The sequence below is a fragment of the Panthera onca genome, chromosome D3, assembly GCF_046562875.1.
Source record: "Panthera onca isolate mPanOnc1 chromosome D3, mPanOnc1 haplotype 2, whole genome shotgun sequence".
In the NCBI taxonomy this organism is placed as follows: domain Eukaryota; kingdom Metazoa; phylum Chordata; class Mammalia; order Carnivora; family Felidae; genus Panthera; species Panthera onca.
Window position 1 is genome coordinate 25,461,779 of NC_138350.1, and position 12,262 is coordinate 25,474,040.

The 12,262-nt window shown below is 51.9% G+C and overlaps 1 protein-coding gene across 1 annotated transcript in view; it reads right to left on the bottom strand.

Annotated features, from left to right (window-relative positions):
* Window positions 1-12,262, bottom strand: part of MYO18B (myosin XVIIIB) — a 241,782-nt gene that overhangs the window by 179,389 nt on the left and 50,131 nt on the right. The window contains exons 12-16 of the mRNA XM_078435320.2: window positions 11,638-11,811; window positions 8,576-8,666; window positions 7,249-7,441; window positions 3,795-3,875; window positions 1,654-1,801 (exon numbers count right to left, since the gene is read on the bottom strand). Of these exons, the coding sequence (XP_078291446.2) occupies window positions 1,654-1,801; window positions 3,795-3,875; window positions 7,249-7,441; window positions 8,576-8,666; window positions 11,638-11,811 (687 nt within the window). The remainder of the gene's footprint in view (window positions 1-1,653; window positions 1,802-3,794; window positions 3,876-7,248; window positions 7,442-8,575; window positions 8,667-11,637; window positions 11,812-12,262) is intronic.

A 12,262-nucleotide genomic window follows, 5' to 3' on the forward strand; every position in this document is an offset into this window, starting at 1 on the left:
ATCTGACCCAGAAGCGTGGTCCTCAGTCTTCTTACAGATTTACTCGCTTTATCATCCTCTGCTAGAATGTCAGCCCCATGGCTGCGGAGGCATTTGTCTTGTTCGGGGATGGGTCTCCCAGCCTAGGACATGGCTGCCACGTATGAGGTGCTCCATAAACGTTGTTGAAGGAATGAGTCCCGGTCCCTCCCGCCATGCCAGCGGGAACTGTAAGATCTCAAAGCGAATCTGCCTTTGTAAAAGCCTGAGGGCATCCAGGTGGAGGGGGGCGCGTCGCAAGAGATTTTGATCCGGACAGAGAGCATTTGCCATCGCCTTCTGACACTCACGCTCTGGGCGATCTTAGACACCTCTACCAGCATCTGTCTGGAGCTGAGAGTCCTCAGCTTGGAGGGTAAGAATACCAACCACCAGATACGTGACAGATTTCTCCAACCCCTTAGAAGACGGGAGTCCCATTCTTCATCGCCATCAACAGCCCTGTCCTTGTTGATCGGTACTTGTGACCCTCGGCTGCCCGTAACAAAGCTGCTACGTCTCTGACCCAATCGCTGTAGCAGAAATTCTGGTAAGAGAGAGGCAGGGGTGACCCCTATTCCTACTGTGTGAACACCCCACCAGGGGCTATTTGAGGTCTGCTCAGAGTCGCCCTGCCGAAGCACGGACAGCCGGACTGGAACCTGGGGCTGAATGAAGCCAAAGCCCATGACCTCCGACCTCGTGGTTCCTTCTGGATGTCTCCATCTCTCCTCTTGATTCTCTCTCCCCCACCAACCCAGCCCATCACCAAACGCTGTGTGTTCTGCCTGCTGAATACATCCATAGCCTGCCCACCTTCTCTCTCACCTCCCTGGCCGCCTTCCACGAACTTTCCAGAACTTGAATCTGACCTTACCTCCTGCTGCCTAAAATCCTTCATGGCTTCTCATAGTTCTGGGGTTAAGACTAATGTTTTTTGGGGGGGCCCACAAGAGCCTCTGGCAGTCTGAGCCCAGATGACATCTCCAACCTTGTCCTGACTCCCTGGATCGCGGAAGAATTAGGTCCACCTGACGTACACCATCAAGCAGGTCTGTCCTCCTAGGTTCACCAGATGATGTGCTTATCTGTTAGCTTGTCCACAGTCTCTACCCACATCCTCCCTACGAGGACACAGGCCACATCAGGCTGGCTCATCATTGCATAGCATGGTTCTCAGAACAAGGTAGCCACTCAAAGGGGCGCCTGGGTGGCTCAGTGGGTTGAGTGTCCGACTTCGGCTTGGGTCACGATCTCGTGATCTGTGAGTTTGAGCCCCACATCAGGCTCTGTGCTGACCGCTCAGAGCCTGAAGCCTGCTTTGGATTCTGTGTCTCCCTCTCTCTCTGCCCCACTCCTGTTTGCACTCTGTCTCTCAAAATGAATAAACGTTAAAAATATTTTTAAAAAAGGTAGCCACTCAATGTATTTGTTGACTACACGAATGAATGAACACATAAATGAATCAAAGCACACGCAGGCATGTGCACAGACATCTGTGCGCTCAGACCCCCACCCCCACCCCGCCTCATGCAGGCCTTGTCAGGGCTTTTCCTGCAGCAGACAAGGACAGATTCCAAGTCCCAGGCTGGACTCAGCACCCTTCTCCCTTCATCTTTCACCCTACTCCCTTACCTTCAGCCTCAGCCCCTTTCTTCTCAAAGGCTGCACAGAGACGCTCGAGCACCATGCTGTCACTGGAGCCCTCCACCCGGAATTCCTCATCCAAGAGCCAGAAAAGGCCCCTGGAGTCCTCAGCACCTCCAACAGCTGATAAGCGGACCTGGTGGAAAACCCAGGATCACCGAGGAGCCCTGATCCCTGACAGAGGCCAGTCCTAGGCTTCTCTTCCTACCTACAGGAGTCGGGGAATCTGAGTCCCAGGCATCATGGCTCAGACGTGCTGGCCCGGAGCCATGATCCCTCCCACCCCCAGATTCTCAGTGTGGGAACCTCAAACCTTAACAAGCTCTCAGTTTCAGGAGGTACATTCCGGCCTCTGTCCTCACTTCCTGTGTGACCTTGGGTAACTTACTGCACCACTCTGAGCCTCATTTCCTTTTATGGAAACTAGAGACTGGCAATACCTTCCTCAGAGGGCTGCAGTGAGGAATTAACAAGGGAGAGCACTCTGTAAATTACACATTCCAGAGGCAAACAGGCAGCTGGATGTATTTGTGCACAGCCACACATCAAAGGATTAATCCCATCCATATCGCTTTCTCTTAGAAATCTGCATTTTTTTAAACTAAACTCTTAAGAGGGGGAGGGGAGCGCCCGGAGAATGTTCTAGAGAAGGTGAACTTGGCTTCATAGCACAGCACGGAATTTTAAATCGAGCCACGAGCCTCAGAAGCCATCTAGGTAACTCTGAAGTTTTGTTCACAGTGACAGAGAGAGACCTGGAGAGTCTAAGCTGCTTATCTGAGGGTCCACAGTGAGTGGACACCAGGGAAATGGCCCCAAGTGCTTATGGTGGAAATGTGACGCGTGCGGTGACCAGATGTCCCCTGGTGACTGGGACTGCGGCACCTCCCAGGACGTGGGCATTTCGGCGCTGAAGCCAGAAAACCAGGATGGTTGGGTGCCCCACCCACCCCGCTCGGAGGGCCAGAGAGGAGAAGGGACACACACCCAGGGTCACACGGAGGGGCACCGGGGCAGAACCAGAGCTGGATCCCAGCTATCCCGAGCCTTCACCTCGCCTTTCTTTATGGGGGTTGAAAGTGACAGCCAGCCCATCCTCAGCTGGGAAGGTAGCTATTCCCAGCCACTGTGCAGGCGTCCAGGGGACCCCACCGCCCCTCCCTCCTCACCCTGCCTGGGTCGTCCCTCCAGTCCAGGAAGCATGAAAGGGAAGGGGGACCAGCCCAAAGGTGCCAACAGGAAGCAAAAACAGGCAATGGCCGGTAGGGCTCACCGACAAGGCAGCTTTGCAGGGACAGGTGCAGGCCACTATGAGCCAAGAAAAGGCTTGGAACCCACCCCGGGCCGGCAGGAGACAAAGAATGAGAAAAGTGGCCGCCTGTGGTATCACCCGGCAGGAGAAACATGTGACCTGCAGGCCACCTCGCATGCACCCAGCAGCCTGCCAGCCACTTTAGACTCCGGATCTCATCAACATTCACAGCCGCCCCAGGGGAGACCACCGTTCCCATTTTGGAGGTGAGAAAACTGAGCCCAGAGAGGCGATGGGATATGATCAAGGTCACCGGGATCGGCCCCGAATCTGGCAAGTTGAGTGAAATGGCCCAGGGCAGTTCTGAGAGGGGGTTGAGCAGAGGTATGCGGGTCTGGGGCCAGCCACGCGGGCTCTTGGGATAGGAAAGAAAAGTAAAGACTCAGGTATCCCCCAGACTGAAGGCCATTAGTGCCTGGACCCACCATTGCCCCCACCCTCATCCCCCAGTGGCCCCTATTCTTCCTGTCTCTGCTGGACTTTGCACTTGAGTCTGAGCTCCTGGCCTTTCCAGACAAGCATCCATCCACTGGGCACTGGACCTGAGCCCCCCTCAGCTTAGCACCGAGCACAGACTCAGACATCAAGTAGAGGGGTGGTCCTCAACCTGAGGGGATTTGAAGATTCGTTGCCCCGGGGCCACATCCTCGGATCGGTCTGGGAGTGGGTCACCAACCTCACTGTCTTTAACAACGCCTCGGCCATTCCAGGGACAGACAGCATTGAGAACCAGTGGCTTCAAGACTCGAATCATCTAGTATTTCAATTAAAACCTCCATGGCATCTCAGAGCCTCAGTCGGCTGGGCCCCGCGTTACCTGGGAAAGATTCTGGTCCACGACAGCCACCGTGGTCCCTGGGGAAGGCTCCGGGAGGTCAAAGGGCACGGGAATACCTTCCTGCAAAGTCACAAAAGTTCAACATTAGTTCCTTCCGTGAGCTGACCGAGGTGGAAAACTTCTAGAGGAGATAAGAGAAGTGAAGGCTTTTGCCTTCCCTTAACTTTTTTCTTATTATCATTTTTAAAATAGTTTTTCAAAGTAATCTCTACACCCAACATGGGGCTTGAACTCACAACCCCGAGATCAAGAGTCACGTGCTCCACTGACCGGGCAAGCCAGGCTCCTTCCTATTATCGTTTTTTTAATTGTGGTAAAATACACACGGCATAAAAATCTACCTTTTTAAGTGTAGAGCTAGAGGCATTAAGCAGACTCACATGTTGTGCAACCGTCACGGCCCCCCACCTCCTGAACTTTGTCATCTTGCAAAACAGAAACTCTGTCCCCAATAAACACAGGCTCCCCGTCCCCCCTCCTCCGCCACCAGCCCCTGGCAACCACTGTTCCACTTTCTGTCTCTAGGAATTTGACTTCTCGTGAGCATCTCACATGAGTGGAGTCATACGGGATCTGTCCCTTGGTGACTGGCTTATTTTGCACTCAGTATAATGTCCTCAGGGTTCATCCACGTTGCAATGGATCAGAACTTCCCTCCTTTCTATGGTTGAATAACGGCCTATTGTGTGGACACTTATTTACGCAGGAATTCACCATCCACTGACGGACACGTGGGTTGCTTCTAACTTTTAGCCATTACGAATAATGCTGCTGTGCACGTGGGTGCAAATATCTCTTCGAGACCTTGCTTTCAATTCTTTGGGGGTAGATACCCGGAGGGAGAATTGCTGGGTCACATGGTAATTCTATTTTTTTTTTTTTTTTATTTTTTCCAAAACCAGCGTCCTGTTTTTCACAACAGCTGCACCGTTTTAGATTCTCACCAGCAACACACAGGTTCCCATTTCTCCACATCTTCACCAACATTTGCTGTGTTCTGTTTTTGGTTTCGTTTATGTTTTGATAGTAACCACACTACTGGGTATTAAGTGATATCTCAATGTTTTGCTTTGCACTTCCCTAAATTTCATGGGCTTCTTGGCCATTTGTATATCTTTTTTGGAAAAGTATCCATTCAAATCCTTTGCCCTTTTTTCAAGCAGGTCGTCCGTATGTGTCTCTCAACACCCCATAGCCTTTGTATGAGAAGAAGGGTTGTAGACCGACATTCCAATAACATCCTGACCTTGTTCATCCTGGCGGGCTGTCAGCAATCGTGGTGACAGCTTTATCAGGAGCCGGTCATTCAATCCAAACTTTTCTAGGATTTACTGAGTAGCTAATGAGTGCTGGGCTGAACACTGGGTGCCCGAGGGAGCAAACGTAAACTACGGCTAATGACAGTCGCCTGTAATACAAAAGTCACCAGACATGTGCGGGCACGGCTATGCACCACGATGTTCATCGCAGTGTTTCTTACAATAGCTTAATCGTGGAAAACAGCCAGACGTGCAAAGGAGGGTGGAGACAGAATTGGACGTAACCACTGAAATGCATGATTACTAAAAGCTGCACGTGGAAGGAAGACACGTGAATAGCACGATGGTGGGCGGAAACCAGCAGACAACGACATCCTGTATAGGGAAGGATCAGAACTCTGCAGAGAAGACGATAAATGGAAAATAAGTGGTATAAAATACAGACAGCAGCCACAATGGTCGCCTGTGGCCGGTGGGGCTAAAGGAGATTAGGTTTTCTGCTTATGGACACGTCTATGCGCTTTCCAGTTTTTGAATAAAGAGCACGTATTGCTTTGATCATCAGAAATAACTTGAGATATTGTGGGAGCTGCTATCATGTACTGAATACCTAATACAGCCTGGACGTTTTCTATCCTACTTCATAAGATACTCAAAGCAGCCCTTTCAGGCGGTGTGGTAAAAATGATTTTAAAAATAGCCCCTGTTGTCTCCCCTTCTGTGCCTCTCACTCTTGCAGTTTCTGCCATCAAGAAGGGGAACCTATTTCCCCACCCCTTGAGTCAGGGCTCAGCCCCGGACCCGCCGTGACCAACTGAATACATAAGTGTCATTGCCAGGTCCAAGTTGAGGACTCGAGGGGCCCAGCACATGCCTGCTCATCTCTTGGAACCCTGCCTAGTGCCATGAGAGCAGCCTGGGCTAGCCTGCCAGAGGATAGGACATTCCATTCCTGGCTCACAGAGGAGTGATCCCAGCCAAGGCCTGCCCGGATCAGCTCACGGCCATCTGACCCCCAGACACAGGAAAGCACCAGCCAGGACCATCAGAGCCACCCACCCACCCTGCATCTGCCCACAGACACAGGAGCTGGCTCAGCCAAGACCAGAGAACTGCCCAGGCAATCCAGAGACTTGTAGGCAATAACAAGAGGTAATTTTTTAAAGCCACTAGATTCTGGGGACACTTTACTACGTAGCATTATTGTGGCAGTTGATAACTGATACAGGAATATTGCTATTTCTATTTTACATGTGACGGAACCAAGGATCAGAGAGGGCACGTGCCTTTCCTAAGGCCACACAGCCAATAAGTGACAGAGTTAGAGTCAGATGCCAGGGCTTATCATCAGTTTTTGGCTCCAGCCAAAAACAACAAAAAAACCAAAAAACAACCAAAAACAAAACAACAAAAAACAAACCATAATTTCAATACTCATTATCCTACTGATACGCAAGATGATCATTTCTAACATTTTGCCACTAGCAGTTGCTGGAGTCAACGCGGTCCCCTTCAGGGAGGAAGGAGGCAGTGGATAGGCCGGGGGCGTCCTGGGTGCTGGCAGTGTTCCCCTTTTGCCTTGGGTGGCACATGCATGAGTATGTTCATTGGGATAAATTCACTGAGCTGGACTCCACTGCTTTATGCATTTTCTGTGTGAATGTTATATTTCAATTTAAGCTGCTTTTAAAAAAAAAAAAAAAAAAAAAAAAAAAGCAAGAAGAGAAGGGCTGGCAAGGAAAGTACCTGTACATGTTTCCTGGTTCATGCCCCTAGAGAAGTGCACCTTGGGCTTTGTTAGATATTACCACGCTAGGATCCAAAGGGCTGTGTGTCTCCTTACGTCCAGTGTTTTCACCCACCCACTGAGCACAAAGGGCTTTCCACCAGGAAGATGCAAGAGGAACAGGTCACGGCAATGAAGGGACAGCCAGGGGAGCAAGGCCTGGGGAGCCCCGAGTTCCCTGGTGTCCGTGGACGGAGGGCATGGGGGGCCGTGCATGGAGATGGGGAGGCAGCACAGGCCCTGGGGAGCCGGAGTCCGGAGTTAGGGCTTTGTTCGGTGGCGGGCCAAACAGGATGAAACCAGGGGTTACCGAAGGACCAGACCATTCCCCCCCCAGCCCCGACTGGCCTCACACCCGCCGCTAAGCCCCGCGGAAGGCCTGTCACACCTGTCGGTATCGCTCCAGCGAAGAGACGAAGGTCCGCTGGTAGAAAAGCAGCTGTAATCGCTCATGGGCGTAATTGCGGCACAGCTCCTCGAAGGTGGCCGCCCGGTCCTTGCACTGGTGCCGCGGGTTCTGAAAGCCCGGGGGGTCCACCACCATGATGGAGGCCATGGAGAGGTGGCAGGAAGAGAAGGACCTGGGGAGAGAGGGGCGAGGCCCCGAGGCCACATGGAACCTTCCGGCCCTGCTGGTCCAAGTCTCTCCCACTCCTCCCATCACAAACGTGGAGAAACTGAGGCAGCATGCTGGGTGGATATGGGGATCCAGCCGATCTAGCGCCAAAACGAGGCTCAATACCGATTCCAGGGTGTGTGACCTGAGGCAGGTTAATTAACCTCTCTGAGCTAAGGTTTCCCCAACTCTTAAATGATAGTAGGATGAATAAGATGATCCCAGGGGATACAGTAAGGATCAAGGGAGTCAGGAGCACCTGGGTGGCTCAGTCGGTTGAGCGTCCGACTTCAGCTCAGGTCATGATCTTGCAGTCGGTGAGTTCGAGCCCCGTGTCGGGCTCTGTGCCGAGAGCTCAGAGCCTGGAGCCTGCTTCGGATTCTGTGTCTCCCTCTCTCTCCGCCCCTCCCCCACTCATGCTCCGTCTCTGTCTCTCAAAAATGAATAAACATTTTTTAAAAATTTTAAAAACAAGCCCTTTCAAAGGGGTGCCTGGGTGCTCATTCGGTTGAGCGGCCGACCGGCTCAGGTCATGATCTCACGGTTTGTGAGTTCGATTCCCTCATCATGCTCACTGCTGTCATCACAGAGCCTGCTTCGGATCCTCTGTCTGTCTGTCTCTGTCTCTCTCTCTCTGTCCCTCCCCTGCTCGCTCTGTCTCTCTCTCTCTCAAAATACATGAATTTTAAAAGCTTAAAAAATATATTTTAAACGTCACAAGGCGAGGGAACCAATTAGCGCAGGCCCTTGTCCTGACTTAGCGGGTCCCCCCAAATTGTTAATTTTTATTGCTGGTATCTTACGATCACCATTAGTAAGAATTGCTTAAATACATTCTTTCTTTTAATCCTCGCAATGACCCTGGGGGACAGAGCTATTTTGCAGGTGCAGAGGGGAGGTCCGAGAGATGAACAGCTATGCCTTGGGTGGCCAAGGTGGAATTTAAACGTTTCCAGCACTTCCCGGCTCAAAAACTCACTCTTCTCTTGCTAAGAAACAAAACAAAAAACAAAAAACACCAAAAAACAAAAAACAAAAAAACTGCTAAAGCGCCCCCTGCTTGGGCTCATCTGTGTGCCTGCAAAGAGGCCGCTGTTACCTGTTGATGAGTGAGACCACAGCCGCAAAGAGCTCTTGGTACAGGCCCGAGGCCATCCCCTCCACACACTCCACGCCCGTCATCTTGAGCCCTGGAGTGGAAAAGACGGAAAGGCAGACATCCGTGGTCAGGACCTTGCCTGGGGCCAAGGACCACACTCCACAGGCATCACTGCTGGCCTTCAACAACCCCTACTCCACTCACATACCTCCCTCCACTGCCGAAATTGTGTACCCACACTCTCAAGACTAAGTCCAAGTGTCTTATCGGGACTTACGGGGTTCTGAGTAACCTGCCCTACGTCTTCTCCAATGCGCGCTCCTTCTCATCGCTTGGGATCAACCCAGTGCCACCTCCCAGGGCAGCCTGCCTTGACCACCCCTGTGTTAAGCCAATTCTCAGGCAATCTACCCCCTCAAAAGAACTGTCAGTATACAAGACAGTATTGGTAGCCACAGGTTCTTAGGCTGCACAGTGGACATATCTGTGTGCTGGTCATCGTGTCCATCCATTTATTTGTCTGGGCTCTAGGCTTTTCTCATCTCGCACGAATGAAACTGTATACCCTTCACTCATTCTCTCCCATTTCCCCTCCCCCAGCCCCGGGTAACCCCCACCCTACTCTCTGCTTCTATGAGTGTGACTGTGTTAGATTCCACATATAATTGGGAACGTGAAGTGTATCATTCAGTTGTAAAAAAAGGAAATCCAGTCACGCACTACAACACGGATGAACCCAGAGGACATTATGCTACGTGAAATAGGCCAGACACAGAAGGACAAAGGTACCCTGCTCTTAGAGCACTGAGCTCAGTATATCTTTACTGTGTAGTTATTTTATTAACAACCTCCCCCCACGCCCGTGCCCGGCAGCAGGCCGGGAATGACCCGAGGATGGGGACCATCTCTGGGTGTCTTGGCTCCCAGATCCACAGTGCCTGACACATAGTAGGCACTCAGTAAATTTTTGTTGTTCCCTCTTTCTGGAGGGAACGTTGGCAATCCTGTGGCAGAGGCCATAAAATGTTCGTACACTTGGACTTAATAATTTCACTCCTGGGCTTTTAATCCTAATGAAATATTCAGAGAAACAAAGATCTCTGGGTACATATGTTCTCCTGATTATTGATTACATTGGACAAAAATCGCTTTTTTGAAGCAACTTGGATATCCAACAATAGCAAATGGGGTTAGATAATTTGTAGTCTGTGCAAAGGAGTGCTTGAAGTCAGGCAGAGATGAATTTGGAGAGAGATGGAAAAGTGCCCACTTGTGATGTTAGGAGGAATGAAAAGGCTTAGCAAACTATTAATACAGTCACAGTCTCAATTTTGTTTAAACACACACACACACACACACACACACACACACACACACGTCCCATTAAAATAGCTAGCCCTGATTAGGGTGCCTTGAACGAAGCAGAGTGAGACTTTGCGACGGGAGGGTCAGACTGTAAATCCTGACCCTCAGGCTTCGGGTCCATCCGCAGAATCGGAAACACGATTTTCAAATCTGCGCTGTGCCTGGAGATACAATTCTGTTTGTACATTCCAGGCAGCCCCAGTGCAGCCCCAAGGCACTTCCCACCCCTCCTGCAGCTCCACTCCCAACCTGGGCTGTTGCTAGGCAACCCACAGCCTCTCCACATCTCTCCAAAGCCTGCTGGTCCCCTGTCTGCTTCACATCTACCCTTGATACCTTGGCCTGAGATGTAATTAGCGCTGATGTCGGAATGTGTGTGCACATACGCTCATGTGTCTGTGCGCACTGGTGTGCTTCCTGCGTGCCTGTGCGTGTGTGTGGTGAATGTCTGTGCACCTGTGCATGTGCATGTGTAGTGTGAGTCTGTGGGCCTGTGGTGTGTGTGTGCACGTGCATGTGTGTGACTGTGGGGCACGTGTGTGTGTTTCAGAGAGGAGGAGTGACCACAAGCAGACTACAGCTCACACCTGGACCCAGAAGCAGACAAAAGGCTAGTGGCATCCAGGTGACATTAGTCATCAAGCGGAAGTCCTTAGAGGTGCGGCAGCTCCGAGGATCTGAGGGGCCTCGAAGAGATGGGGCCCCATACCACAATTCGAAACAGTGCTACCCACTGATGCCGGACTCTGCAGTCTCTGAGACAACCACTCTTAGTTCTCAGAGACTCCTGGGGTTCCAGGAGGTCCCTCTGTCCTCACTTTCTGCAGCCAAAGCATCTGGCTGGTGGAGGCTGCAGATCTGGGACCCAGCCGATCACACTCCAGCAGGTGCCATACAAAGCCCTTCTTCTTCCCCCCACCCCCCACATCAGTCCGAGGCACCTCTGCTCCTCCAACCACTCAGGCCAAAATCCTAGAAGCCACCCCAATCCCTTGCTTCTCCACTAGGGCCCATGTTATAATCTCTATTTGTATAAGAGTAGACCTTGAACATATCTACCGCTGCCTCCCTTGTGCAACCACCATCATCTCACTAAGTGACTGTGTAAGTTCCTGTGTGTCCTCCCTTCTCCCACCCATTCCCCTGTCTTCCCCCCCGCCCCCCGCCGCCACCGGCTGAGCCATTTGAAGGACAAGTCACATCATGGCATTCCCTGCCTGTGCCTCTGCAAGGCTTCTCATGGGCCTGAGCATAAAAACAAAAAACAAAAAACAGAGTCTTATATGAGCTGACCACCTCCCACCCCAGCTCTTCAGCCTCATCTACTATTCTCCCAGTCCTTTTTGCCATCCCGGCCTAATTTTGGTTCCTCACACTGGAAGGCCAGGCTTCCCCCGACAGGTAGGGGCTCAACAAACGTAATAGCCAATGGAAAAGTGTTGGTCCCTTGGCAGAGCTCACAGCATCCCCCCTCCATAGCCCAGGGCGTCCTGCTGGGTTGCAGCAGAGACTTCAAGGACCCTGGACAGCGCTGCTTGGCCAGAAGCACCTTGCAGGCGGGACCCATGTCCACTTCCGCCCACAAGGGCTTCCCTTGCACCTGGAAGACCTGCATATAGTGTGTCCTGATGAGCAGGTGAACGTGTGCTGTAGTGTCCCCAGAGGCTGGCCCACCCAGAGAGGCAGCAGTGTGGCACCTGAGCTGGTCTCCTCCCCCTCAGGTCTCCGTCGGCCCGGCCCAGATGTCACTTGCTCGATGATCTGTCGCAAGTGGTGCTTGAAGGTGGCCGTGTTCAGCTCCTCATACTCGCAGCCCAGGGCCTCCGCTGCGTGGTTTGCCCACTCGAACCGCATGAACTGCTTCCGGCCGACTGCAAGAGGGACAAAGCAGAAGGACGGTGGTGAACCCCTGGGCATGGAGTGTGTGGGCTCCCAAGAGGACCTCGGGGATCTCGCCACCTCCCACCCTCTGGGCCACCCGCCCTCAGCGGGGAACCCCAACAACCGCCCCAGGCAGGGGTCAGGTTTCCCAAGACATATGCTTTTCCTGCTTCCTTGCATTTGCATTGTTCACTTTTTCAAAGCAATTACAATTATCATGTGGACATTCTAAATGTGGAATTGGGGAATTGATAGTAAAAACAAGTATGAGTTGTCCACCCATGTATCCACTTACCTATCCATCCACCCACCCACTGCCTCCTGCCACCCACCTACCCATCCATTCAACTACCCACCCAGCCACACATCCGACCACCTGACTACCCATCCATTTATTCAAAACACATGTACTGAGCTCCTACTACGTGACAGGCACTGTGT